The 27,813-nt window shown below is 33.2% G+C and overlaps 3 protein-coding genes and 1 long non-coding RNA gene across 4 annotated transcripts in view; all 4 read right to left on the bottom strand.

The window, feature by feature from the left end:
* Nucleotides 1-27,813, bottom strand: part of LOC139974004 (uncharacterized) — a 222,187-nt gene that overhangs the window by 147,501 nt on the left and 46,873 nt on the right. The window lies entirely within an intron of this gene.
* On the bottom strand, nucleotides 1,814-3,857 carry LOC139973844 (uncharacterized). Its single transcript, XR_011795338.1, has 3 exons — nucleotides 3,708-3,857; nucleotides 2,992-3,113; nucleotides 1,814-2,169 (listed from the first exon to the last, which is right to left on the bottom strand). It is a non-coding gene; the product is annotated as an uncharacterized lncRNA (long non-coding RNA).
* LOC139973788 (zonadhesin-like) lies at nucleotides 3,904-5,902 on the bottom strand. Its single transcript, XM_071980655.1, has 4 exons — nucleotides 5,736-5,902; nucleotides 5,038-5,301; nucleotides 4,582-4,793; nucleotides 3,904-4,095 (listed from the first exon to the last, which is right to left on the bottom strand). Exons 2-4 carry the CDS (start codon nucleotides 5,147-5,149, stop codon nucleotides 3,904-3,906), a joined length of 516 nt encoding a protein of 171 aa, XP_071836756.1. The 5' UTR covers nucleotides 5,150-5,301; nucleotides 5,736-5,902.
* Nucleotides 15,880-26,350, bottom strand: LOC139974007 (techylectin-5B-like). The gene is made up of 7 exons (XM_071980919.1): nucleotides 26,240-26,350; nucleotides 21,069-21,114; nucleotides 20,454-20,626; nucleotides 18,865-19,132; nucleotides 18,394-18,551; nucleotides 17,662-17,926; nucleotides 15,880-16,308 (listed from the first exon to the last, which is right to left on the bottom strand). Exons 1-7 carry the CDS (start codon nucleotides 26,315-26,317, stop codon nucleotides 16,076-16,078), a joined length of 1,221 nt encoding a protein of 406 aa, XP_071837020.1. The 5' UTR covers nucleotides 26,318-26,350; the 3' UTR covers nucleotides 15,880-16,075.

Below are 27,813 nucleotides of genomic sequence, written 5' to 3'. Positions count from 1 at the left end.
TATTTTATTCAATTAGACTTTAAAAAAAGTGGCTAGACAGAATATCGTCATTTTATACTTTTAATTCAGGGATTAATAGTCCAAAACACTGCCCAAAGGCACTAAATTGGGACGATTACAGTCGCCCTCCCGGCAGGTTAAAGGAAATTTCCCCGTAAAATTGTAAAAATTCCTAAATGGAGTATAATTTTAGACACAAACTGGTTAAAAAAGCAGGTTGATAGTTACATATTTTTAACTTAGATTTTGCTTTACCATATACAATAAAACAATAATTCATGGGAACATTCCATTAACTATGGAAATAAGAAAACAAAAACCCTGTTAAAAGTTTAAAAACTGTATTAAAACTGTCTTTATTTATTTTCTTGGATACATTAAGAAATATAAACAAAAAATAGTACAAAAGCTAAATTTGTTTGCTTGGGTTTTATTTATGATATCTTAGGTCTAAATAATGGTTATTTACCTAAACTACAAAAATAAATTAAATGTAAAGTTTTAGTAATGAAATATTCCAAAAATAAAAGTTGCAATTCCGGTGCCGACGATTTGACATGCAAACTCTATAAATGTGGTCAAGTTCACCAGAAATTTCTAATTTGACCATAACTAATTTATTTTGTGTCCTAAAAATTTAAGTCTTGAAACATTTATTTTTATAGTTTTATTTAGTTTTAATTTAGTTTTAATTTAGTTTTAATTTAGATTCATACCTTTAAGTGAAACCCATGTGCAGCAGTTGCTGCAAATATAATAATAACCAGAACCAATTATGACAGGGCAAGTTCGTTTATCATACAGATATTGGTATAAAGAATATTAAAAAATAAAACTAAAATTGTACTTCAAGAAAAAATAATGGCAAAGGCCACTTGGAAAGTGACCAACAATGAACGGATGCTGGCATAGCCCACTTGGAAAGTGACCGACAATGGACGGATACTGGCAAAGGTCATTTTGAAAGTGACCGACAATGGACGGATACTGGCATAGGCCAATTGGAAAGTGACCGACACTGGACGAATACTGGAAAAGGCCACTTGGAAAGTGACCGACAATGAACGGATTACAATTGACGGATAACAGATTACACTCAACTTATGTACAGAGAAGGCAAGTTCCTAAATAAAAAATAATGTATATTAACAACTGGAATATTTTTATGTAGTGTCCTAAAAAGCTAAGGCTTGAAGCACTAATTGTTATGTTTTAATTTAAATTCATACTTTTAAGTGAAACCCATGTGCAGCAGTTGTAGCAAATATGATAATAACCCGAACCAATTATGACAGGGCAAGTTCTCTATTACACAGATATTGGTATAACGAAATTTAAAATATTAAACTAAATTGTACTTAAAGAAAAAATAATGGCAAAGGCCACTTGGAAAGTGACCAACAATGAACGGATGCTGGCATAGGCCACATGGAAAGTGACCGACAATAGATGAATACTGGCAAACGCCACTTGGAAAGTGACCGACAATGGGCAAATACTGGAAAAGGCCATTTGGCCAAGCCCTTCTTCCAAGCTCCAGCCTCTTGCCACCCCAACATTTTTTATACTCCCAACCTCTCCACCGACCCTTCAGGGTTTTCATTTCTGCTGCTTATTCCCAACCCCATCTCTTACCAACCCACATCATTCTGACACTCGTTTCTCATAATTGAACCATTTTTGGAAACTGACCGACCCGACAATGGATGGATTACAATTCAGAATTGTACCAAATTAAGCTATAACACCAATAGCACTGGTGTTTAAATAAACAAAACAATTGTTTACATGACACAACATCAAAATGAAAATACAGCATACAAATAAGCACTTGCAACACCACTCTAAAAAGCTACTTAGGAGAAATTAATTTAATGTTAGATGCCAAGCTACGCAATGGTGCCTTTACTGACGTAGCAGGAATCACTCCATATAAAAAGGCAGCTAAGAATTCACAGAATTGATGAAGTGCCAAAGCATAATGCACATTAAATGTGTAATGTGCTTTAAATAATCTATCCACTTGTTACTTGTTCCTGCAGGAATTGGAATTCTATCCGCCACAATAAAGAACTGTGACGGATTTTGGGCAGGTCCGAGTGAAAGTATGTACAGTTGTACATATTTTTCATCAATTCCGGCAGCGGTAGCATCAATGCTGGTGTCAAGCTAGAAAGAAATGACAAAAAAATATGTTTATTTTACTCCATACTATTAAATTAACATCTGAACATTAAGCAAACTGCCAATCTAAATATTCCATGAGACTTCCAGTTTATTCATACGAGAATAAAATTTTACATAAACTAAACTTCTTACATGATCTCCCTAGAATGTCACTAAAAATTCACAAACCTTTGACAGACAACTTTACAAAATTTGGTTATTACAATTCCTGGACAGACTGGCAGAGTGTACCTTCAGTATCAATAATTGTACATCTCAGACACCTGAAGGGTTCATAAGTCAACCGTTTTTCCATCTCTATCTTTGTTATTCCTTACTAAAAATGGCATATATAATATTTGTTGGCTTTACATTTAAAAATATTATGTCACTTTACTACAATTGTGACCACAATGGGCATTCTCCCCCAAACACCCTATTAAATTCCCTTTTTGCAGGTTTTCCGCCTTGCTCCACATTCTTGTCAGTATCGCTGCCAATCAGACAGTGCTAAGGAAATTATTCCTGCTTTACATTTCCATAATAAGTGTTTTTTCCTACTCTATACAAGTTACTTCCATCGAGCCATGATGACTATAGAGCCAGTGCCTATACCATTCAGTAGCGCCAATGGAAGAGAGCCATAAGACAGAGTGGATATGATGCTAACCTTAATATACACCAGACAAACTTTTTTCAACATAACAAGACAATTTTTGTTTAGCCAAGCAAATTTTGTAAAACCAAAACTTTTCCACTAAACGCAGGGGTGTTTATATAGCATTGAGCAAGGGAATAAACAGTATATTGTCATAGAATACTCACAGGTTTGTTCTGAAGGAAGTACAACAGTGCTCCTGCTCTGCTAGTGGACTGCTGCTTCTGCTTTAACATAGTCACTGACCTGTGCAGTATATATATAAATGTATATAAAGCACACATATCCTCTGAAAAGAAAATTGAGTTTGAAGTTTTAAACATAACCTCCAAGGCATAGTATGTGGCTAATTAAATGCAATAAATCATAAAACAAGTATATGTGAAGAAATGGCACATTCCATAAATAACCTTTTTGAATATAATCCAGATAAGTTATACATCCAAATAAATATACAATTTTGTATTTTCACAAACTATAAAGTAATTGATATATTGATTTTTTAGAGTAATGGTTCATTGAATTTTGGATGACAATCTGTTCAAATTAAATTGTGTCATATTTCTAATCGTAAACAGGAAAAAATGTTTATAGTACTTTAAGTGCTTGATTTCAAAGAATATTCACAGAAAATTTAACTATGATGTTTATTATTGCCTATATGGTAATAAGAAAAAATAAGAACAATTAAGTTTTCGGTCTTAATTTTAAACCTTTATCTATCAAGCGACCACAATTTGCCCAAATTGAGAAAAAGAATAAAATTTAGAACTTTCCAGCCTCTTACCAAGGGGTAATGCCCAAAACATTATTGATTGGTTAGCTAGAAAAAAGGCATACAAAGAAAACTTTGAAATATGATAGCTATACTAATTTAACTTACTACTATCAGTTTCCTCAAAAGCATCAAATTTCATATTTGCGATAGCTGGTGAGGTTTTCTTTCTCACTTCTATGATGCGTTCTCTATATCCATCCCACTGTGTGATGAAGTTATGCCTGGATTCGGCAAACATTAATCGAAACTCCTCATATATCTCAAAGAAATGTAAACATTTTATTATTTATTATTTATTTTATCAGAATGCTAGGAGATTTTCTAATATCACAATTATGAAACTTACTACAGCAAATCTGAGATTTGCTTCTTCAGTTATCTTTTGATTGAAAACCGCATTAGGACTACAAGCGTAAGTTTCATTCCAGCTGATTTGTCCGTTGGTACAAACACCCTTTCTGGTACATCTAGGATTCACATTGAACTCGCCTTCCTGAAGACCAAAATATGTACACAAAGATTTATCAATGCCTGTCATTAAGCACAAACTATGCAATACCTAGTATTTACCACTTCCCCTCCCTATCATGTATTTATGTGTACGCTTTGATTGGAACACACCGTGACATAATTAAAATCACCTTAGTGTGTAGGATGTTGCATTTTTTCTCACTGATCAATAGACAGATAGATCCTAATATTGGATAGTTTGAATAAAAACTGAAAACTCAAAAATATAAACTGAACCAAAAGAGTTAACATAAAATAACATTCTGAAAAGTAAACAAAGTAAACACAAAATTGAATTCGGGACAAAATAGACAACAACTCAATTGTTGTATATATAAAACGCCACGCCACTGATATATGGATGTCACCCAATGAGTAAAACTCGCTGGAATTATTGAAGTATGCTGATATGACTCTGCAACTGTATAAAAACCTTTGGGGTTCGGGATAATACCCTCGGACGACTTACTGGTATGATTGTTTGCCCTTCTGATTCGCAACATCCACATTGTTCACGAGGTACACAGTGTGATCCCAACAAAAAGTATCCATCGCGACAAACACAGGCTTCAACTTTCGTACAGACGTCATCCTGACATATCCCTGGAGCTTCACAAGTTCGTTGACAAGCGGTACTGCAGTTTTTATACGCCATGTTTGTTGGACACAATGTGACAACATCTGTGTGAATACAGGGAAGTGATTGAAAACACGGAAATAAGATTTATGGAGGTATTGATGAGCAATGGTCGTGCAAGCTTGAACATTAAATTACGGAAAATATTTTTCCAAGAGCTTGCAAAAGCGGTCTCAGGTACATACACTAATCTACTTACATTCTTAATTGGAATACACTGGTTATTTTTAAACATTATGTCTAACTCTTTACATATTAAGTTATTTTCAAGCGTTAACAGTAACTCACCGGTCTCTCCAGAATACTGTCCGAGGTTTACTAACTTGAAGTAGCTGAAAGCGTCACTGATTCGAAAATGATCGTATGAAACACGAATTAGGGAACCATTTGATGTTGTCATGTCAATTACCAGTTGATACTTCTTCTGATTGGTCAAGAAAGATAGCTTCTCGTTACCGAGCCAAATTCCCAAGACAAAAACCCTAAGCCAGTCTTGTAGCTATCCCAGTCACGACCAAAGTCGATGGACCCGTCAATACGTCGTTGAATAACCTGATGAATAATTAGACGGATTGATTGGATACTGTTTACAATCGCATTGAAAGTAAGCTTTTGATATTATAAAGGTTTACCAGTAACTGTAGATAAGTTTGACCAAACGGGAATCTGTAACATTGAACATTTCTTGACTATTTTTGTTCGTAACAAAAAATGAAGGACCAATGAATATGCAAAAAGATAATTATGAAACAAAATAAAATAGCTTTACATAGAAATAGGCTAAAGAAGTATTATGAAACAAAACAAAATAGGATTATTCTGTAAGGTTATAATCTCTGCTTATGGTTACAGAGTAGCTGAGTCATTAATTGACTATACACACCCGCACCAATAGATACATATTTATAAAGTATGGGGTCACTGTTTCTCCAGACATATTGAGTGTTACATGGAAAGGAAGCAGTGCTAATCAAAGATACACCTACCGTCCATCCACCAGATGTATCTGTTCCATCACAGTAAACCTCAAAAGGTTCTAAATAGCCATCTGGTTTGATCATGAAGACACCGGTAGAGTTATGAGATGAACATTGCTCCTGGACTTCCTTGCAATCTCTCGGGTAACTCGATTGTTGATAGAAGAAAAATGTTGAAGAGCCTTGTTGATGAGGGAATAAATAAATGTTACAGTAATGATGCACGTAATAAAGAATAACAATAATACTACATATCGAGCTAATGAAATCAATGTCTTCAATATTAGTTGACTTACTTCCAAGAAGCAATTAAAACACAAATATGATGACTTTGATAAAAAAAAAACGTTACTACTTACACTACTGGCATGAGAAACATGAGCCCTGTATGGCTGAAACAATTCCAAATAAGTAGTTTATGAAGGTTAATTATATACAATGGAGTGAGACACAAAAAAAGGATGTTTGTGAAACTCTGACGTTCAAGGGGCAGAAATTTAGAATTATTTGTCATTCTCTCAAAGACATGTATCGATCACATATGGTTAAAGAATCTAAGTAGGAGATAACTCCTAATACAAACATTTCGTTTTCCTAGCTATGTTTAAAATGCTTTAACATTATGCCAAAAATTGGTGTCAGTGTAATCCTTTGTTTCATTCGAAAAGATTATACACAAGTTTTGCTTGTTGTGGAAATATTACTCACGGTTTCCTCACTAATTTCTACAATAAGCATGGGAAATAAATGAATGAAACAAAGTCTACATGTTATAATAAGCTTAAATGGTAAGGAGTTTAGGAATAAATCACTCACTTTGCCCATCTTCACTGTTAGAGGCATCACTTGTTCCAGCTTCCGCAGTCTACCAATCAAAAATACAATACAATAATTCAAACAAGCGATATTTCTAACGGCATCACCCCTCAGGAATTGGACGCCATGTAATTTTAAGAGCAAATAACTCTTGTAATAATGGAAATAGATCAGTTTTATCAAATTGAAAGGAATGATTCTTCAACATAAAGCAGATAGGCAATCAGACAAATGGCATGTTATCGCCCGGTTTGTCAAAATGAGTTTACTTTGAATAAGGATAGAATGAAGAGAAATGATTGTTAACTTTAAAGTAAATATAGCTCAGAACACAACTTCCTTTAATACTCAAATTTACTCAAATTAAGCCAACTATATATATGCGGCGAATACTGCTCATTTCTAGATATGTTGCAATGCTGTGCTGTGTGTTTTTTCGGTGTCATTGTCTTACAATTGATTAGCAGGACTACACCAAACATATGTCGACCCGTGTATCCACTTTGTATCTGACGATTCAACATCCCTGTAAAAACAAATATCCTCTACACTGTTATAATAAGTTAACGGATCTAAATAAGCACACTTGCCAAAAACCTGACCCTTTCTGTTTGGCAAAGTTGATGAAGCTGCAATTCTTCATTGTAGTTTCATACGAACTGTTTACTATGACACTCGGTTTCATGAAGCAACCTGTCTAATTATTAGTTCGGTCGTGTTGATAAACAAATATTATCAATATCCAAACGTTCATATAATAGTTCTTGGCTATACGTGTGTACTTGTTTTATGTATAAAGCATTTAGTAAACTAGACAGTCAAAATAAATTGGTACACTTGTTGGTTTGAGTTAGTTAAATGAATTTCAAAATTATATCTATGACTTAATGTACCCCCCCCCCCCCCCCCCCGCCTAAAAAATGTACAGTGATTTGCTGGTAATTATACTAGGTATATTGTGTAAGCAGCTGAATATTATAATTCAGTCCTTTCAGTTTATATTTAGAAATTTAGAATTAGACAACATCAATTCGGAGAGACAGGCATAGACATTGCCGGATACAAAATATCTGCCAAGATATTTATAGCTCATCGAGAAAGAACAATATAAGTTCTAAACGTGATTAAACATTTCGTTTGAACCATATACGGAAACATATATTCAGTAGCAAGATATGTTGCCTAAATTATGATCTGGACATATGAAACGAATGATCTTGGCAATTTACAGTTCCATATGTCAATTCTAGTTTTTGCTTCCACTTAATCCTAAAATTTTAGTCATATATCTTTTGGAGCTAGTTATCGCGATCAACAAATTTAGTGATAAAGTGATAACTCTCATAATTTAACATTAACTGATATAGTTTGCTTTTACTCCACAGAATGTAACTACTATAAATATTGAATATTGTTTACCGTTAAATATCATTATGGAGACAGGGTGAGATTTCGGTTCAATCTACGATTGTACACAGTATCTTTAAACACGTTAATCGTTCACGCTATAATTGAAAACTCTTCAGAAACTTTATTACTGAGTTTTTGGTAACACTTTTTAAAGAATTTATATAATAAACGCTGCCTCTTTCTTTTTCTCCCAAAGGACAGTCTATCTTTTCAGTAGTGTTTAAAAAGTTAGATAGAACGATCTTTGAAGACAATATGAATATTTGCAATTGATTTTAGCCTAGTGATACTACAGCGTATGGAGTAACATTCAATATATATATTGTTTTCACCGAGCAATTGACTGTGGACCAAAATAATGTTTATTTCAAAACTTTTGTTTAAAACATTAATATATATCCTTAGTCAGTACAGGATCGTCTACTGAACGTAATTCTGATTACAGAAATAAAACGGGCTTAATGCAGTGCACTTGTTTTACAAGGGATCACTTTGTTTTCCAACGACGAATACTACTTGAAAAGTACGATCATATCCTAGTGTTAACTTATTATATACAATCTGCTTTAATGAAATCTTACTGTTTATTCAATTTGACAAAAAAAAAACTCCAAATAACACCTTAGTGCATATAATCACTTTTCTCGATCTTCGAGGTTCTTATTTTGAGAAAATGAAAAGTTCAATATAATTGTCGGGTTTCGAATAATATATGATTGCCGATGACAATAGTTTATAAGAATGTTTTTTTGCTGCCCCAATACCTTAAGATGTTCAATGTTAGAAACATATGTTCTTAGGCAATATAGGTAATAGCTGATGTAAATATATCATATATTTTGCATAAAAAAAAATGAGCACTGATTTCGAAGTTTTAAGGTTATTATATAAAATATAAGATCCTATCCGATGTGAATATATCTGATATATGATTTGAAAGTTTTAAGGTTATTCGTTCAACTAAATCAACTGCTTTTAATTTGAGCTTTTCCGACAAATCTCATTTGATGCGCTGATATCTTTCTTTGAGAAGAGTTACAAGTGTATTAGACTATTGAGATATTGTTTTGATTAATTAAATAATGAAACAGTGAATCTGGACAGAGTGCGGTTCTGTATATTAATATATTAAAGCTTTAATAAATACAAAACTATCCAATTTATATTATTTGCTCATATGTACCTAAACGTTACCAAACTTTTTTTTCCTTCAAAAATAAGTTGCTTCAAACTTTTGAAAAAACTAAAAAATATTGAAACTTCAAAAGCCCGTTACTAATCTTAGCAATCGTTAAAACTGTGATTAAACAACTCAATTGTGAATTTTTAATTCCATCCGTATTAAAATAAAATAAAATCCTAATATAAAGTTATGAATAAGTGAAAGTTTTGAAAACGCTCAGTTCAAGTTTTTGTTGTGATTTTTTTAATCTCAATTTTGTGATTCAATCGAGAAAAAAATAAATGCTTTTTGTTAACTATGACAATGGAAATAAATTGCATTCAGATTAGTTGTGCATTTGAATATGGAAACTAAATCTGGAGAATGAATACAACCTCTGGATTACAAAGTTTCAAATCTTTTCAAATTAAATTATTTTCTGTGCTCAGTCAAGTTGAACGCTGCACTAAATTGTTAGATATTTCATATACATTCCAATTGTTACAGAACACGCCAGTTGTTGTTAGCAATATTTAAATGAACTTAATTAGATTTGATTTAATTGCATTAGCTGTCAATGTGTATTGATAAGATTTGTACTAAGGGAATAATGATTAGTGAGTTTTTATGGTGATGAAGATGTCAGATATATGCACACCATATGATAATTTCTTTTCTTACGAAGCATCTATTTAATAAAAAAGTTTTATTTAATTCAGTGTAAATTATTGTTAAACCCTTTTGAGAATGTTTTACTTGAATAGATATTATTTTAAACTTTCTCTAAATTGATTGCTAATTTCAGTATTACAAGAAGCGACAACTAGCAACTAAAAAGTATTAACAGTCTGTCAGTAGAATAAAATAAACTGCGCTGTCTTGTTGAGAATTAGTATCTAACATTTTTAATGAAACATGATGGAAACGTTAAAGAATATATCAAATTTTTATACACTTACTGTTCTACTTGAATCGAGGAAGCCGGCTGTCCAAAGAAAAAATGAAACTCGAAGTAACAAATCAAGTTTATAACAGTACATCTTGATAATGGCGTCTCGTCTTCTACAGAGACCTGCTGTTGTCTGAATTACAAGTTGACAATGACTTTCACCTACTAACGGGTAGCTACAGATAGTACCTCGGGGAATTAACAATGTACAGTAAAACATTGTTTCCATCTTTGGTACTAATAATTATTCACTTAATGTATGGTTAATTTCACCACGTCATAAATACCTACATCATATGGGAGACTTCTATTAAAACTGCACTCAATAGCGTCCGTAGATAACAGAACAAGGAAGTCTCAAGCGTGGACACGGATTTGGACGTCATAAAAAAAATAATAAAGATAAAATAAAAAAATCACATTAACGCTAATGAATCGCCCTTGTATTGAATACTACGGTATCTTTATTAAACTATTTAGGAACCAATCATGTTATCGACGAATCTATGTATCTCTATGAATCGAAATGATCCCTAATTGACGTCAATAGGACAAATTCTATCTGCTCCGGTTGTGGTGTCTTTTCTATTGGATACAGTCTACCATGTCTTAAATACTTGGGTGCAAAAGAGGGTTGACTCTGTTTCCCTTGTCTTGGCTGAAGGTTTTCAATCATGGGAGGGGGGGGCAGGGGGATACGTAAGAATAACGGATTTCATTTGAAGCGTAAATTAAATGATGAACAGCGCCTATATAACTCTGAGGCTATATAATGAGCCAGCAGATAATGAAATCCAACAGCATTCGCTAATCTTCTTTACAGTTTATCATTGTTCACATTTTAAAGTATGCTTCATTATCACGTACAAGTAATATAACACTTCCTGTAAATGATATCGTGCGTTCAGTTTGGTTAGCAATGCCACTCATGATAGTTTTAAGTGTTCTAAGTGAAATAACTATATATTTCAAAGGAGTTTTGAAGCATTTATATATGGTGCTAAACCTGGGTCCTTAGCTGCTATACATGTTGTTGTTATAATTAACCATGTTATTCAATAGACCTTAAGTCTTAGTTTACTAGTTATGTACAAATGTTCACAAAATGCTTGATTTGTGGTTAAGTTTACTAACGCCAAGTACAGGGCCGTAACCTGTAGGGTGGGGGAAGGGGGCAGCTGCGCCCCCTGAGAGTTCCACTTTCTAGATTGAAGTAGGCCTATGATTATGTGAACGCCTGGACTATGTACTTATTACGTTCTTGTGTTTCATATAGACCTATCAGTTATATTGTTAGCCCCTGTATCAGTGCCCCGTTGATTTAACTAAACATATTAATTAAGGTTCAGTCAGTTACACAGCCGATCCACTTAGCTCACTCTCCCCCCTCCCCCCCCCCCCTCCAGTAAGTCTCTCTTTGGTATGTAAAACAGCTAATGATAACTCGAACCTAACAAGCTTATGAAGTAACGTAAAGACCTATTTCTCCCTTACGAAGTTATTTTCTCCCGCAAAGAATTAATCTCATTTACATTTTTTGTTTGGAGGGTAAATTTCTAGAACATGAGATCTCACAATTAAGAATGTTCATATGCAACTTACAAGGCTCGCAATGCACCATCTCTTGCAATTTGGTGAGGGCATTTTTCGCAAAAATGTTCTTGCTGAGCTACGCTCCAACCGATGCTGGCGCTACGTTTCGACAGTGTCATAATGGTCCAGTGTGGGAGGTGGCCCACCCACTAACAATTTCGTAAAAGGCCCAAGTATATACCGACATCAAAAGCAGCACTATGGAACATTTGGACGACACATAATGTTTCTCGATATCACTCGACTACCCCTAGAGATTCTACCCTTAGGAAGTGAAGTATCTTTATTTTAAGTTTCTGACATAGTGAATGTGCCCAGATACTCAATGGCGATTTTTTATTGTACCTATATGATACCTTATATGCACATGTTGTAAACTTCTGTATAAATAGATGATTTTTATTTGTGTTCAAAATTTAAGAATGTTTCCATTTGGGTTCAGAATTTGATGATACCAATCATTATAAATTCCCACCAGATATTCAACATATAAGTCTTTCTTTATTTATGTATAATCACTTGCCAGGAGATAAAAGCGTTATGCAGGTGACCAAACATAAAGAACCAACCCTTGTTATCGTTTATTACTTTTATTATTTGAGTTTTATATTTGACTAACTTTACGAAGTAAGAAAATTGTCGCTTGAAGAAAGAAGAAAAGATACATTCTTGAGTGTCATCTTGGTGTTTGAAATGATTTTGAAGTAAACAATCATATAATAAGTAGAAGATTTAATACCCAATGAGATTCATTAGTATTAAACAAACACAAGTTCTTCAAAAATACAGAAAGTCAAATGTAATGATCGGAAATTTTATACTTTGTGACTACTTCTACAAACTTTTCGGTAATGCTATCCCTTACTCAGGTTTAACGTGACGATTCTTCATTTCAGTATATTTGATTTTATAATTCGATTCTGGGATATAATAACAATAGATGCTAGAATAACTTTCTTAACTGACGTGGTAGAAGTTAGAATAGTAACAGTTATCGTACCACCATGAAAACTTAACCCCCTAAATAAACATCTAGTTGCTTTTTTTTCTGTGGAATGTAGCGAAACATAGCACGTGATATAGGAATACATATACGTTTGTCGGTGCAACGTACTTACGGTTGTGTGTATACCAGCTGACGAAGGAGTTCAAAGGGAGAGAGGGGCAAGAGTATGGCTTACTTTCTTACACGAATAAAGCTGAATAATTATTTTGGTTTGTAGAATTTCTACTTTACTATTCATATTCACCATTTCTGGTATTGATCTTCAGTTTGGTAGTATTGGCATTCCTGAACTGGTATCTATATCCATAGAATAATAATTACTACTAAGAATTGAGCTTAAAAACATTCCCATTATTTTTACCGTACTTTTACTTGCCTCGTTATTTAATACAGTTTCAGAAGCATGTAGCATATAGCTATGTTTTTGTTATATTTGTCAACAAACGACATTGGTAAGAAATGATCAGCTTTTTAAACGGTAACATAATGCCAATTGTTAAACTGTTTTTTTAACCGCTTGATACGATAAAAGTTCAATATAATATGGCGTTACTGTACATTGGGAATATACATGCAATAGCGTAAATACCTACTGTTGAGCATTTATTGGGGGTTTGGATGATTTTTACTACCAATTTATCCACGAGACAATAGGTCCAGAGAGTCACAAATGTGTTATCTGTACTAATGTGTCTGTAATTTGTTAATACAACAAGTTGAATGTTCGGACTTTTCTTTTAAATTCTTGTTTGTCGGTGTTAAGGAAGTAACCTTTTGTTATATTTTCCTGCGAATTATAATGATGCAGTTTCCACTACCCATGTATTTCCTTTCAATGCTATTATGAACCATTGTTTACTGTTAATATATGAAAAAAAAGTTCAAAACCAGTTCATTATTTTATTTTATTTTTTATTTAAATCAAATCATTATAGTATCCCAACCTTTCCTTTAGGTATATCAAGTAACAAAGAAGAGATATTGTTTATTTAGTTTCAATCCCTGAATTTGGTTAATAACTTTAGAAATAACAGTCCTCTTTCTTGCTGGGATCCACATATGACCGGGTTAATGTTATTCACCAAAATAACTGTTAGTCTAGCTTGTTATTATTCTGTCTTTCTATTTTTCCTGACATTTTAAGTTATAAATGCTAAAGAAATAATACTGCCACAAATTTTATATATCAAACAGCTTGCTACATAAATCTCTCGATATCTCGATAAGCTAAGTGTGAGATATGCATATCATATATATTTGCTAGATGTTGAAATCCGATAGTGTAACCTAGCCTTAAGTTTATTAAGGAAAGAAAAGATTTTTGCAACGCAGAAGCAGCTAAATCATTTATATTTATTATAATACCCACCTACTGCTCTACTGTAAGTCCCAGGTCCAGACAGTCGGTAGTTTGGCACTCTCATCATTGCTGAGATTTTTTTATTATCATTAACACGTGCCTTTGATTCGTTAAGTTCACTTGTTTCAATCTCGTGTGTGTGTTTCTCTCCTTTATACTTCAGTTTAATAGTTCTATTTAAATAATGATAAATCACTATAACCGATAAATAACACACCCAACTGGTTCTAATTCGATAAAACTCGGCGTTCTTAAAGAACAAGCCGATGACCTCATCTTAAAGATTTAATTGAATATGTCACACTTAGGCAGTCACGCGAGACGAGTTTTGGTCGGTTGCAGTCGGTTTAAGACATTCACCTACACAATAAATTTTACAGTAACTTAGAAATCAGTGATGACACTATTTTGTATCGGGAATCAAGTGAAGGATCGAGAGTACCATGGCAATTTTAAAGACAATTGATATATACCCTTAATATTTATTGAAATGGAAAGCAAGAAGGAACTTGTCAAATATTTGAAAGGACACTTTGATTTTTTTCTTTCAACATGAGAGAAAGATTCGGCCTTTTTGATGGTAGAAAAGGGGTGTTACTGGAGGAGGGGTGAGTGAGGGGACGAGTAAACAATTTAGGGAGAAACAATTTTGGAAATGCAAAATAGCACGTTTACAAAATTTGAAAAAGCGGAAATAGTTGGAGTTTGAGATATCTCTTGTTCTCTCTTAGCGACTTAAAGAACAAACGCACATATCAGAAAGATGAATTTTAACTTCTATGGGAGGTATCTGAGCCTAGAAGCTGCAGTGATCTTAGACAACTCTCTTGTAGCTATATAACGTAAGCACAGAAAAACATTTTAGAGGTTCCAATGTGTTTGAGCCTATGGGTATCCAGGTAGCGACGCCCAGGAAGTTACAGCGTGTTGTTAGCCTACTACTATCCAAAAATAATAATTTTTGGCCGTCAAAGAGAATGTTTCGGTTTCTTTTAGAGGGACGAGCGGGAGGTGGGGGGACTGGGGTAACATGTTGATTTCAGGGGAGCCCCCATCCTCCCTTGGCGCCACCACTGATGAGAGAAAACACGTATACAGAAATAACGGGAAATAGATTCATAAAACGGAGTTCGTAAACCGTCTCTTCTAGAGTTATACGTTTCCTGTAGATTCCCAGAAGCTGTTTTCTGGCGCAAATTATATAACACCACATAGATTATACCTATCTGCTGTAACAACCACCATGTAGGAGGCGTGGGAATTTCCCGAAGGAAGACAAAATTAAACCTCATAGACGTCAAGTGGTGCATTCCGAGTTATATTTAGACTTTAAATTATACCTATAATTAGGTCTAGTCACTACCACTCATTCTGAAAGTTTGTCTGAATTTGAAAGTGGTGCGGGAGGGGTTTGGTAAATACCAACAACATACTGGGTCAGAGCCTGAAGGGGGGCTTACTACAAAGGGGTGTTCTGTTTCCATTAAGGGAATCTTGTTTAATATCAGGGTGGATTTCTCATTTTGTTTAAACTGTTTTATAATTTAAGAAAAATAGCCTATTCGACAACCAATAGGAGGCGTGCTCCATGAATTCCATTTGTATCCTAACTGTAAAAACAATTAGCTTATCCTGTCAATATAATATAATATAAAGTTTCTTATCTTTTGTTGGACTTCCCTGTGTTTTGTTCTAAATAAAATATGTGAAGTAGGGGTTAGGGGGGGGGGGGGCACTTGCCCCTATGGGTTCGCTACTGTTTAATAGCATTTTCCTTCTCATTTAATCTATTTCATTTGCAATATTGCACATATCGTATCAAACTCCTTTTTATTTCATTATATTCATTATATTCAATCGTACGTTTAAGGGGAAAATAGATTAGATAAATTAGATAACTTGGATAGAATGAGAGTAGTGCTATTACAAATTGGACAAGTAGTTCTTTTTATTTTCAAATAAAAAACATTCAATTCCTCTTAAAGTGAATCTCTTAAGTATTTTGTTGTAGATCAGCGATGCAACAGTTCTATTCTTTCCTCTGCTTCAATCTCTAGATAGGGCGAATCTTCATCTCTGTAAATTTGACATAATTATAGCTTCCGGGAAGGTTATACCAATAAAGATAATAATCCCCGTAGATACTGTTCAGACTAGAGTAAACACAAGCATTGTACCACCATGCACCTTTATAATAATAACTTGCACAGTTATAAGAACCATGAGCGTCGTTGTCTCGGTCCTTTGTTGTAAACTGCTGGTTCAGGTGATAACTTAGAGCATCTCCTGGAAGAAAGAATCAAATACAAAGACACACCGTCAATACCAACCATCAAGATAACTGTTGTACGTCTGACACATGCTAAACCCTATTTAATTCATTTGTTGTAATTGCATCGCACTAACATATACTCAGATTGGTTGCTTAATTATTTTAACTTCAACTCCAATATGCAAACTTTTAAATAAAATGTTAGGGTAAACAAGATCTTGCAGTGCTTTTTCTTTGGTTAATAGCTATTATCGGTTCGTAGTGTTACTGACAATCCAAATACCGTATTAGTTGTTGATAAATATTTTATAGTAGTAAGATTTACACCTATGACTATAATTCTCTCTTTTATTGCACACCATACTAGATCATTACATTCCAGTGATTATCACTAAGAGGCATCTCATCATCGAGGATCATCATGTAGCCGTTAAATATATATCTAGCTGATTACAAAAGCGGAAATCGTCATTTTGTATAGACCTACTAAATAAACTATGCACATAAAGCTCATATTTTTTTCCAGAGTAAAATTCGCTTGTTGTGTTATTGCACTATTAAGTAATCACAGTAGTATTGGTGTCTACATTCGTTCATGGTTTGTTATTGTAAACCAATGTATGAGAGGTGTAATTGCATGTATGCATTGTGATGAAATAAATTAACATCATTGTTGCATGTGTATTGTTAGCGATATTGGAATTGTCAATACTGCATGTTTCATTATCTACTTATATCATTCACTTAAGTTAAAAAAAGGTTTCGCGCAATAGATGTAACCTTTCAAAGCTCCCTCTCCCACTCGCAGAATTCGTCTCAGAGAGATTAACAAATGTAAGGATATGTAGATCATTTCATGTCAGTCAGTTATTTACTACTTTAAAAGACGAACGAAGACTGACTTTTACCTTTTTCTAATAGGTGATACAGACATAATTTCCTTCCTGCCGTATTTATCAGTTAGTCGTTTATTCTAACTAATGGTTTAACGATGCTTATCATTAGTTTCCAGCCGGTGCAATTTTGAAGGGATTTAACAATGTTGACAGGATTGTGGAAATGGTAAACTATAACAGACAACTGTAGGTAGTTTCCTATTTTGATACAATTTCCATTCTCATGCTATTAATTACAAATATAATCTATCTTTCATTTGCTTAGACTACATACCTTGTTATCTATTTCTTCATCCTTAAGGTGATGTCAATATGTATTATACTTAACTGAAGTAATATATATTTCTAGAGAGGGGTAGTATCGAACAAAAGATAACTTGTTGGTGTTAACAGTTTGCCATATGTTGTCTCACTATCTAGTAAGGCTAAAATATCATATTTAGTATTAAAGGGTATGTGTAGGCTACAAACCTGCTGTTCCACTGTAGGTCCCAAGACCGGATAACCGATAGTTGTCGCTTTCGTCGTTTGTCCTAAAAAAGTCAAACTTGGCGTAGTATGGAGCTCCGTATTGGTTTACTAAGTCAATTCTGATTTCATATCTCTTTTGGTTGGTCAAGTAATAAAGTTTATCATTTCCGAGCCAAAAATTAATACTTAAATTTCCAAATCCTTGCTTGTAGCTGTTCCATCCAAGGTAGAAGTCCTGGCTACCATCGACACGTCGCTGGAACACCTTAAAGATTTGAAAATGATAAAAGTAGTTAATAACACAAACGTGAATAATATTTGTGGCCTCCCGGGTGTGAAATTTGAAATCTCATATTCTCAAAATGAACTACCCTCTTAAGGTTATTTGATACGTAAAAACTTTTCATCTGGCAAATTAATGAGTTCAAAGGTAAAACAAACCAAACTTCCTCAATCATGGAGGTAAAGAATAAAAAATATGATATTCGCAACAAGCATAAATGTCAATAGACTGTGGTACAATGTAAAATGTTCTTGTATATAAAACGAATATCATTAAGAACAATGACAAAGAAAATGACGAAAAATCCAATAAAAGACATAGATCGGTGAAAAGAATGGTTACGATTAAGGTCTTACATTACAGAAAAATGTATTCCAGTGCAAGATCTACTAATGAACTATATAGTTCATAATGTAATCTCCGTGCTTATCGTAGGCTATAACACTTACCGTCCATCCTCCTCCGTCAGTCATGTTACAGTAGACCTCAAATGCTGATCCGTTCCATCCGGTTGGTTTGATGCTGTATATACCGTTGTTTCTAGAACCATCATCATAAATTTCCTGACAATCTTTTGCTGGTGTCAATGAAGTGAATGTTATGGCATCTGTAAGATAAAATTAATTTGAATTATTATTACATTAATGTTACTAGGAATGTATGTTACCTAATGAAGTGAATGAAGTGTTTGATAAATAAAGTTCAGATGTATTCTTTTATCAAAGCGATGGTTGACCATAGACCTATGTACCAAATGGGCCAGAGAGGTTTGTCAGTGAATCTCCCCTGATGACCCTGCATATCTGTCATCTAATGAAATGTTTGACGACGTCACGAAACAAGTAATCTTCACATATAGCCTTTTAAGAAATGTGGGTATAATATTGCGTTTATATCTAATTTTTTCCGTGATAACTCACCAGTATTCTCTCCAGAATAGTTTCCGAGGTTGACCAGCTTGAAGTGACTAAAGGCGTCACTTATACGGAAATGATCGTAAGAAACCCGAATTAAGTAACCGCTTGATGTGGTTATCTCAATCACCAGTTGGTATTTCTTCTGGTTGGTCAAGAAAGACAACTTCTCGTTGCCTAGCCAGAAATCATGAGAGAGAAACCCGAAGCCAGACTTGTAGCTGTCCCAGTCGCGCCTGAAATCGATAGACCCGTCGGTGCGCCTTTGTATTACCTATGGACAGAGTCGTTACCGAAATGATTTGAGAGTTACTGATCTTTCATTCAATGCGTAATATTTGGCATCCAGCACAGCCGTCTCTGTCTTTAGGTAATTAAAAAATAAATGAATAGCACAATGTAACTTAAACATATATAACATTGTTACCGATATTAGTAACCATAGGCGTAGGAGCCTAATTTGATTGGGGGGGGGGGGGGGGCTGTAACGACTTGCCCGAAAAATATAACCACAATTTTTGTTCGCTCCGCGCGCGTTCAACATGTTAATGTGCTATCATATAGGCATTCATCGGTTTTACATCACATGCCGATAACCGATGAAAGCCTATTTGACATGCACACTAACATGTTGAACGCGCGCGGAGAGCGCGAAAAATTTTGGTTATATATTCCGTGTTATTACCCTTCCATATTGGTTAGAATTATTGGGGAAGTCGTTACAATAATAACGATAATAATAATATCAGTTTAACCATTGAAAAACACATTGCAAATTATTCTTTTTTCAGTAGGTGCCCGAAAAATTCTCAGCATATTGCCCAAGTTTTCACCCCCCAAAAAATGAAAAACACATTGCAAATTATTCTTCTTTCAGTAGGTGCCCGAAAAATTCTCAGCATATTGCCCGAATTTTCGCCCCCCAAAAAATGAAAAACACAATGCAAATTATTCTTTTTTTCAGTAGGTGCCCGAAAAATTCTCAGCATATTGCCCGAATTTTCGCCCCCCAAAAAATGAAAAACACAATGCAAATTATTCTTTTTTTCAGTAGGTGCCCGAAAAAAAATTCTCAGCATATTGCCTGAATTTTCACCCCCCAAGAAATGAAAAACACATTGCAAATTATTCATTTTCAGTAGGTGCCCGAAAAATTCTCAGCATATTGCCCGAATTTTCACCAAAAAAAAAATGAAAAACACACTGCAAATTTTTCTTCTTTCAGTTGGTGCCCGAAAAATTCTCAGCATATTGCCCGAATTTTTTAACCCCAAAAAAATGAAAAACACATTGCAAATTATTCTTTTTTCAGTAGGTGCCCGAAAACTTGTCAGCATATAGCCCGAATTTTCACCAAAAATATTGAAAAACACACTGCAATTTTTTCTTCTTTCAGTTGGTGCCCGAAATATTCTCAGTATATTGCCCGAAGTTTCACAAAAAAAATTGGTTGTGGGGCTGCAGCCACCCCAGCCCCCCCCCCCCCGCCTCCAACGCCTATGTTAGTAACATCGTTAATACTCTTCCAGCTGCTGTGAACATGATTGTTTCAGTCTGACAATTGTTGATAGAAGATTAAGAAACCAGAGACATACCGTCCATCCACCGGAACTGTCAGTGTTATCACAGTAAACCTCAAATGGATCCGGATAACCATCTGGTTTGATCTCGAAGACACCGGAAGAGTTATGGGAGGAACATTGCTCCTGAACTTCTCTGCAATCTCTCGGATAAGTCGATTGTTGATAGAAGAAAAATGATGATGAACCTAAAAAGCAAAGAAATAAATAAAAAATTGTCTACATTATTTTTTTACTTTGCATTTTTGATATTGGTTTACATATATTGCATACAACACGTTCTTAATTTCAACTATCCGAAAGGTCTCACACTTGTAGTTTTGCAGAAAAAAAGTTACTCTAACAGCACAACCTAACACTGCGTACTTTACACTATACATACAAATCTAACATGAGTTATATCGACTGTTTTGTTTAACTGTTAAATTAAGATAGATATTTGAATGCTCCAAAACACCTTACCTCCTCTTCCATTCTCGTCCACTAATACTTCAGGCGAACCACCCCCCCCAAAAAAAAAAAAAAATCACGCCCTAATGCATGTGTTGTTTACATGATAAATATAATGTAACAAGGGTTTACTATATTTAAATTACATATTTGGAATCAAGAGGGGTAAGCATCACTCACCTAATATCTTTCCATTAGTAGATCCATCACTTGTCTGTTGGGCACTCTAACCGAAGAAAAACGATATATATATGTAAATGAATAACAGGAAAGTAACTTTGTTGTTTTAAACAATGGAATAGAGCAAAGAAGCTTTTGGATAGAACATGATTCGAATCAGTGACCTCTGGATATCAAGCTCTGAAAAAAAAATTTCAAACTTTTTTGAAAACAGGTTTTCATTATATTACGGAGTAAATGTGAAATATGTGTCCCATTTACGTTGAGAAGTATTACTGGAAATACTTACTGGGCCTACTTGAATACATCAACTAAAAAAACAAGTAGTGATTGCCGGTTGGATAGATTTGGGGATAGCGAAGATGTCAGTTACTCTATGGGTGCAACAATATTGCTATTGAAATTGAAATTATTGAAATTGGTTCATTTAAAATTAGAAAGAAAAATTTATTCCAATTGAAATGAGAGGGCAGAGAGGGGGACCGATGATGAACACAAATCACTCGACTCGCTTTTATCTTTACTCGAGTTGTCCATTTCAAACATTAAGCTAACGAGCTCACACATTCCTCTCTCAAACAACGGGAGTGGGAGGATGAAAACATGTATCGCCAAGGCATGGAGTGTTTGAATCTATTAGAAGTGTTAATACAGATATTTGTAATGTACCGTTAAAAGAGACATGGTATAGGTTAACACTAAACAGAATTCAGATAAACAGCCTAGCTCCACTATAAATAATCAGTACTCATAAATCCTTCGAGGGCTCATTAGACAACGCTCGAATGATAATGAATTAAGATGCAAATTAAATGTGTAGACTAGACTAGCTGATGAAAATGATTGTACTCTGTTGTGTTTACGTTTTTACAACGATAACTCTTCCTACTGCAGGTCTTACTTGCATTCATCAATCTTAAACCTTCCTGGTTGACAAAACAATAAATGATATAGGCATTGTTGTTCTTTCTAAACAGAGAATAATCTCAATCTTTGCATTCGAAATTTTACACTAAAGAGAAAAAAATTGACAAGACAGTTAAAGCGAAAATGCACTTATTTCATTTACATGCTCTAAGATTTTTATATCTACAAGGAAACAATAAAATTATACCTTACTGAATTAAATCCTGAAAATTTCTTATAAGGTTTTTATGTTGCCTTTGAAAACTTAACTATATGATTATTTTTTTGGCCGGGGAGGTGTAAGGGAGTTAGAAGATTTAACATTTTCGTACCAGCTTTATTAAACATAACAAAATCAATAAAGTGAGAAAGATTGAACAATGCACATCTAGTTTCAGGTTATGTTGTAAAAACATATCAACCTTTTTTTTAAAGTGACAACGGAACCAGAAATAGCAAATTAAAGTATAGATTTGTTAGCTAATGATACAGGATAAATAAATTGTGACATATTTTATAGAAAATCCTATACGTGACATTCCCTTTAAATGAATTTTTACTATTGTATTTTTCATTAAAAAAAAACAGACATTGCTCCGGAATTTCAGTTTATTTTTAGAAGGAAATCCTGTTTTTTTTTACAAACGAAAACGGTGTATTAAACTTCAGAGGAAAATTTTAATGACAAGATAGTTTATGAAAAATGCAAAATCTTCTGCTGGCTGACAACAAGTTGTGGCATTAAACTTCCTCCATTTTTGTTATCTTACGGTTGTTCTTTTCTTTCTAAGTAACACTTAATTTTGTGTTGTTTTAAATAATAGTAAAAGACGTAAAATTTATGTATCTACGAGTATGGGATTGGTGTAACTGTTAGTTGTTATCAAATTTAGGCAAAGTCAGGTGCCTTTTTAAAGTTGCTATGACATACTCGGTTAAGCAATGTATACCAATAACTAATCATAGTATCGCCGAGCTAACATACACATAGGTAGCCTCTAGGTACAAACGTATCGTCAATATATTAAGTATCAATGTACAGCAATATACTGTCAGTGTTAAATTAAAAACATCTCGTCGCTGTTATCTGAATTATGAAGACACAAACAAATAGAAGATCAAATCAAGAAAATATTGAATTTTTGAGATTTTTAAAAGTCTCAGCCTATTTAGTTTGATGTAAGATCTTCCAAATGTATCCTGTATCCCGGATTGTTTTACTCTAAGTAAAGTAGTCAAGAAAAGCTATCGGAGGTTATATTGCGAAACCGCAATGACTTTGGACTTAATATTCTGATAAGACATTTGTTGGAATAGGTTACGATCTGTTGAACCAAGAATATATATTGATCGGGAATCATATTACTTTGTATGAGCTATGATTAACGATAATGATTTTCAAATTTCATTGGAATTAAGCAAAGTATGTGTTTTCTTTATTTTTATAGTACATATCAATGTTTCACATTTACTTAGGATCTCCTGATTTTTGTTTGTAAATAAAACAAATCTTATCATGGTGGGAAATTGTGAAACAATACGCGAAAATAACCACAAACCACATACTTTTGTCTATGAAAGTAAAAACAAATATTAATAAGTTTAGGCCTACATCAACAAGGTTGCATATTACGTTGCAGAATAATTTATCTAACCAGTATTTAGTTGAACGTTTTACTCTTAGTAATCAATTTGACAGTGCACATTTCGTCCGTTTCCTATTTTTTTCCGTTAACGAAGGTCGTAATATGCAGCTTACATACGGTTGACATAACTTCGCCATGGTGAAGCGAGTCTCATAGGAATGTACTAGTTTAAAATATAATCACGTTATAACGTTATGAGTCGATACTGAACAATACTAATACTAAGTACGGTAGGCATTGATTCTTATATTAATAATTTCATTTGAAGAGACTGTTCTATGTTTGAAAAATTATTGGTGCCCAAAACATTTTTAATAAAAAAAATTGTTTTTAGTCATAACCGAACCTTTAACGTTACGTGGCAAAGAAAAGGTCCTCTTTTACACTAATTTCATTTCGACTTTTGCAATTTGTGTTGTTTAAGATATTAAAGAATATTCTACTTTCTTGAAGCTATAACACAAAATATGAATTAATTGATCATATTACGACGAGATACAATATACGTATACTGGTCTATCCTTTTATTTTAAATTCAGAACATGTTTTATTTACTTTCTGACTTCTCTTATCCTTGTATTATCTTAAAAGAGTTGTATAGCCCTTGGAAGACTGCAATACATTAAGTTAAGAAGCAGTTGAGTTTAGCTTTCTTCTAAATCTTTGAAGGATATAAAAATGTATATATGGGTTAACTACAAATGCTCGACAAATTTTGCAAATCTTAAGAAATATTTAATTAGTTGCTTGAAGTTTTATCATAGACTTTGCGAAAATGTCTTTGTATATTGAAATTATATAAAGATCACGTATTTTTGCCTTCTCTCATTTAAACTCCTTAACTTTCTTTCTCCTCAGTAAATCATGTAGAGTTTACGCTAAATTGGTTACTCAATTAAAATATAACTTTGTTATGTGTTCATTGCCTAATTAAAATTGATAGATTACTGTTAACTAAGGAAGATCTAATATTCTAGCATTGAAATACAAAATTAATAGCATTATAGTAAATCATAAGTTTCAATGTGAATTGAAGTAGACGGATGAAAACTTTAAACGAAGTAATATGAATTAAAAACATTCTTTTCTCGTAATTTTTATAAAGTTAAGAAACTGAAGCGAGATATTCGAAGTATGGGCATCTTAATCTTAGCTATAACGTTTCTTTAATATAATTGAAACTACCGTAATCGATTTATACTATCGGTAAAACTTGCATTTATGACAGTCTGCATTTTGTCTGCTATTATTAGTATTTAATCATATTAACAATTTGAGCACGTCTTTAATGAACACATGAAAGTTCTGAATTTGTGCCGGTGGGGAAGATATACAATTAACAGGTTAAATTGCTGTTGTTAAGTTATAGCTGGGGAATACTGGTTTATAAATTACTAACTTAACAAGAGCTAAATATTTTATACCTCTTTTATACCTATTATATTTACGGAACTTTTAATTTTCACTTCATATTTGTGTCTTAAATGGTTCCAGAGCGTTACTAAGTTATTATTAATATTACCATAAACTAATTTATTTGAAAGATTAGAAAAATCCCATACCTGATATCCAATCTATCATCTACTACATTTACATACAACTAGTGGCTTCTTCAACGCATTGCAGAAAGTCTACATGTTTACGCTTTTAATTTCTGAGATGAATATAAAACATGAAAACACTTGAGAGCATTATATTTAATTTAATTAAAATCTAATTACAATATCTTTGCCAAAAATATAAATATTTAATGATTTTCAAATCTCTTTTTTTTTTTGTGGAATTTTCTTGATTCGTTACAATATAGTCAAAAGGAGACTTGCTGTTCAAAATTTGATTGCTTGTCTTTTGTTTCAATTTCGAGACTCTTTTGTGTAAAATAAATATAAAGTACTTAAATTAATCTGAAAAAAGATGTACCTGAATCTACTCAAACTTTAACCCCAATTACTGAAATATCCGTTGCGTTTATTATTACTTTGTTGAATTATTTGTCACGCACTTTTGAAGCGATACAGAACATCATTTTTTACTTCAATACAGACAAAAACAGGATTCCAAAAGATGAACATTGTATCGAGTATGAGGAATTATGATGCCTCCATTTCCAATATCTTATACCATCATTTAAACAATCAAAATACTACTTTAAAATAAAGTCAACAGGAAAATATGCTATTCAAGATTTGAACATTTTTACTTTGTTATAATTTGGGTCTCTTTAATAGGGAGCTTAAAATTAATTTAAAGTATTTAATTTATCTGAAAAAAGTATATCTTAATCGACTTGAACGTTTACTCCAAACACTTCAATATCCTTTGCGCTTACTTTTTGAATGATTTGTTTTGGACTTTTGAAGCGTTACAGACAATCATGTTTATTTCGATACAGATCACTACAATATACCAAATATGAAAATTTCATGGATTTGAGGAATTATCAATTCTCCATTTCCAATATCTTATATCATCTTTGAACAATAAAAACTTAAGTGTCAAATTCTGTTATCGCTCAAGTACATTAAAAGATCTATACTACGACCGATGTCTGAAGAATAAATTAGACTTTGACATTTATGTTGGGTTTAACTAAAAAAATATAAAAGTCCTAGAACTTACCGATTCACGAAAAACGAGGCAGCTCGTGGTCCACAGGAAAAATAAAAATTGGAACAGTGAATAAAACTTGTTGATCATTTTGACGAAAGAGTGAAAACTTTTCTGGTGACTCGCCCTTCTCTGAATTCAAGTTGATTATGACTTTCATCTCTGTCGATGACATAACGTACCTTGCATCGAGTAATTTAGAATGTACGGTAGAAAATACTGAACATTGGTAACTCATTTAGAAAAGGAATTAAAGTAAAATGGTATTTTCCTCTAAATGTTGTCTCTTATGCGCATCGGTAGACAGAAGAACAAGGAAGCCAAACCTCTGTGAACACGGATATTGAGACTACTGAAATCGTACAGTACAAACTATGAGTCAGCCATCTTGATATGATTATTCCCCTCGTGATCTCTTTCGGGAAACACAACTGTGATTTTTGGTCAATAGCCGTGGTTTAAACGAATATTACTTAAATTAAATTAAATAAAATATTTCTGTATTCAGAAGAAAAATAAACTGTAGAAAAAGGGTTGGAAGAAGACCGCACATATAGGAAGCCAATCTAGGACTTATCGAGGTTCTAATTTCCCGTCAAACCCTGTCCTTCTTTTTAACTTCCTGACGAAACGATGGAAGAACAATGTTATACGCTGACAGTAAACTGAAGGCGGTAAATCACCATAGCTAGATATTACAAGTAGGGCTATACTGATGGAGAAGTATAACTAGCCATTATCTTATATAAATGAATGAGAAAGGGACGCAAACGATTAACAGTAAAGTTCACCTGAAAACATCTACATTTTTGGGGATTTTTGCTTTATCAATTGTATTTTAATACACTGGTCTGAAGACTTATATAGGCCTGAAAAGGATAGTTTGGAATAATTGTGGTATTTTGAATATTTCTTTTTGCAAGAGCTTATATTTTGTGGTAAGAAAGTGAAGCTTTTGCTTATATCAAATTGCATCTTGAAAAGTTAACTTCTTATCGTTATTCAAGAAACTATTAACTTGTCCATACAATCACTTTTCATAGGTAATAGGCTTTTCCTGCAGGAAATGGAACTTTGGGGAAATGTTTCGTTCATCGTCATGTCTGTAAAGCCATTGGAAAAAACACGTGTATACAACGCAACATTAAGTAAATATTTACAAATCTTGAAGTTCTTATGTATACCCACCAATTGCTTCGTGGAAATATGATATTTACAGAAGTAATGCCAATGAGCCATTGTTCTTCAATTTAAAGCAGTTTGAAAGTGTACGTGAGAATTTGTATTCTTTGTTAGTGGTTTCTAGGTTGTCGCAGAAGATTATATATATATATATATATATATATATATATATATATATATATATATATATATATATATATATATATATATATATATATATATATATATGTATATGTATATATATGTATATATGTATATATATATATATATATATATATATATATATATATATATATATATATATATATATATGTATATATATATATATATATATATATAGTGTAGCCAAAATGTTACATGGATTGTGTAGACACACTTCTCTTTTAATTGCATCTCGTGTTTTT

This window comes from Apostichopus japonicus, chromosome 9 (assembly GCF_037975245.1).
Source record: "Apostichopus japonicus isolate 1M-3 chromosome 9, ASM3797524v1, whole genome shotgun sequence".
In the NCBI taxonomy this organism is placed as follows: Eukaryota; Metazoa; Echinodermata; class Holothuroidea; order Aspidochirotida; family Stichopodidae; genus Apostichopus; species Apostichopus japonicus.
This window is presented reverse-complemented; position numbering and strand designations above follow the sequence as displayed.

Coding starts and splice junctions, on each gene's coding strand:
- LOC139973788 (XM_071980655.1), bottom strand. CDS start 5,149: ATGACAACATCAAATGGTTCCCTAATTCGTGTTTCATACGATCATTTT. Junction 4,794..5,037: donor ACAGTATTCTGGAGAGACCG/GTGAGTTACTGT, acceptor GTATTCACACAG/ATGTTGTCACATTGTGTCCA. Junction 4,096..4,581: donor AAGGGCAAACAATCATACCA/GTAAGTCGTCCG, acceptor TTTGGTCTTCAG/GAAGGCGAGTTCAATGTGAA.
- LOC139974007 (XM_071980919.1), bottom strand. CDS start 26,317: ATGATCAACAAGTTTTATTCACTGTTCCAATTTTTATTTTTCCTGTGG. Junction 21,115..26,239: donor GCCTCGTTTTTCGTGAATCG/GTAAGTTCTAGG, acceptor TTCTTCGGTTAG/AGTGCCCAACAGACAAGTGA. Junction 18,552..18,864: donor CTATTCTGGAGAGAATACTG/GTGAGTTATCAC, acceptor TTTATCTTACAG/ATGCCATAACATTCACTTCA.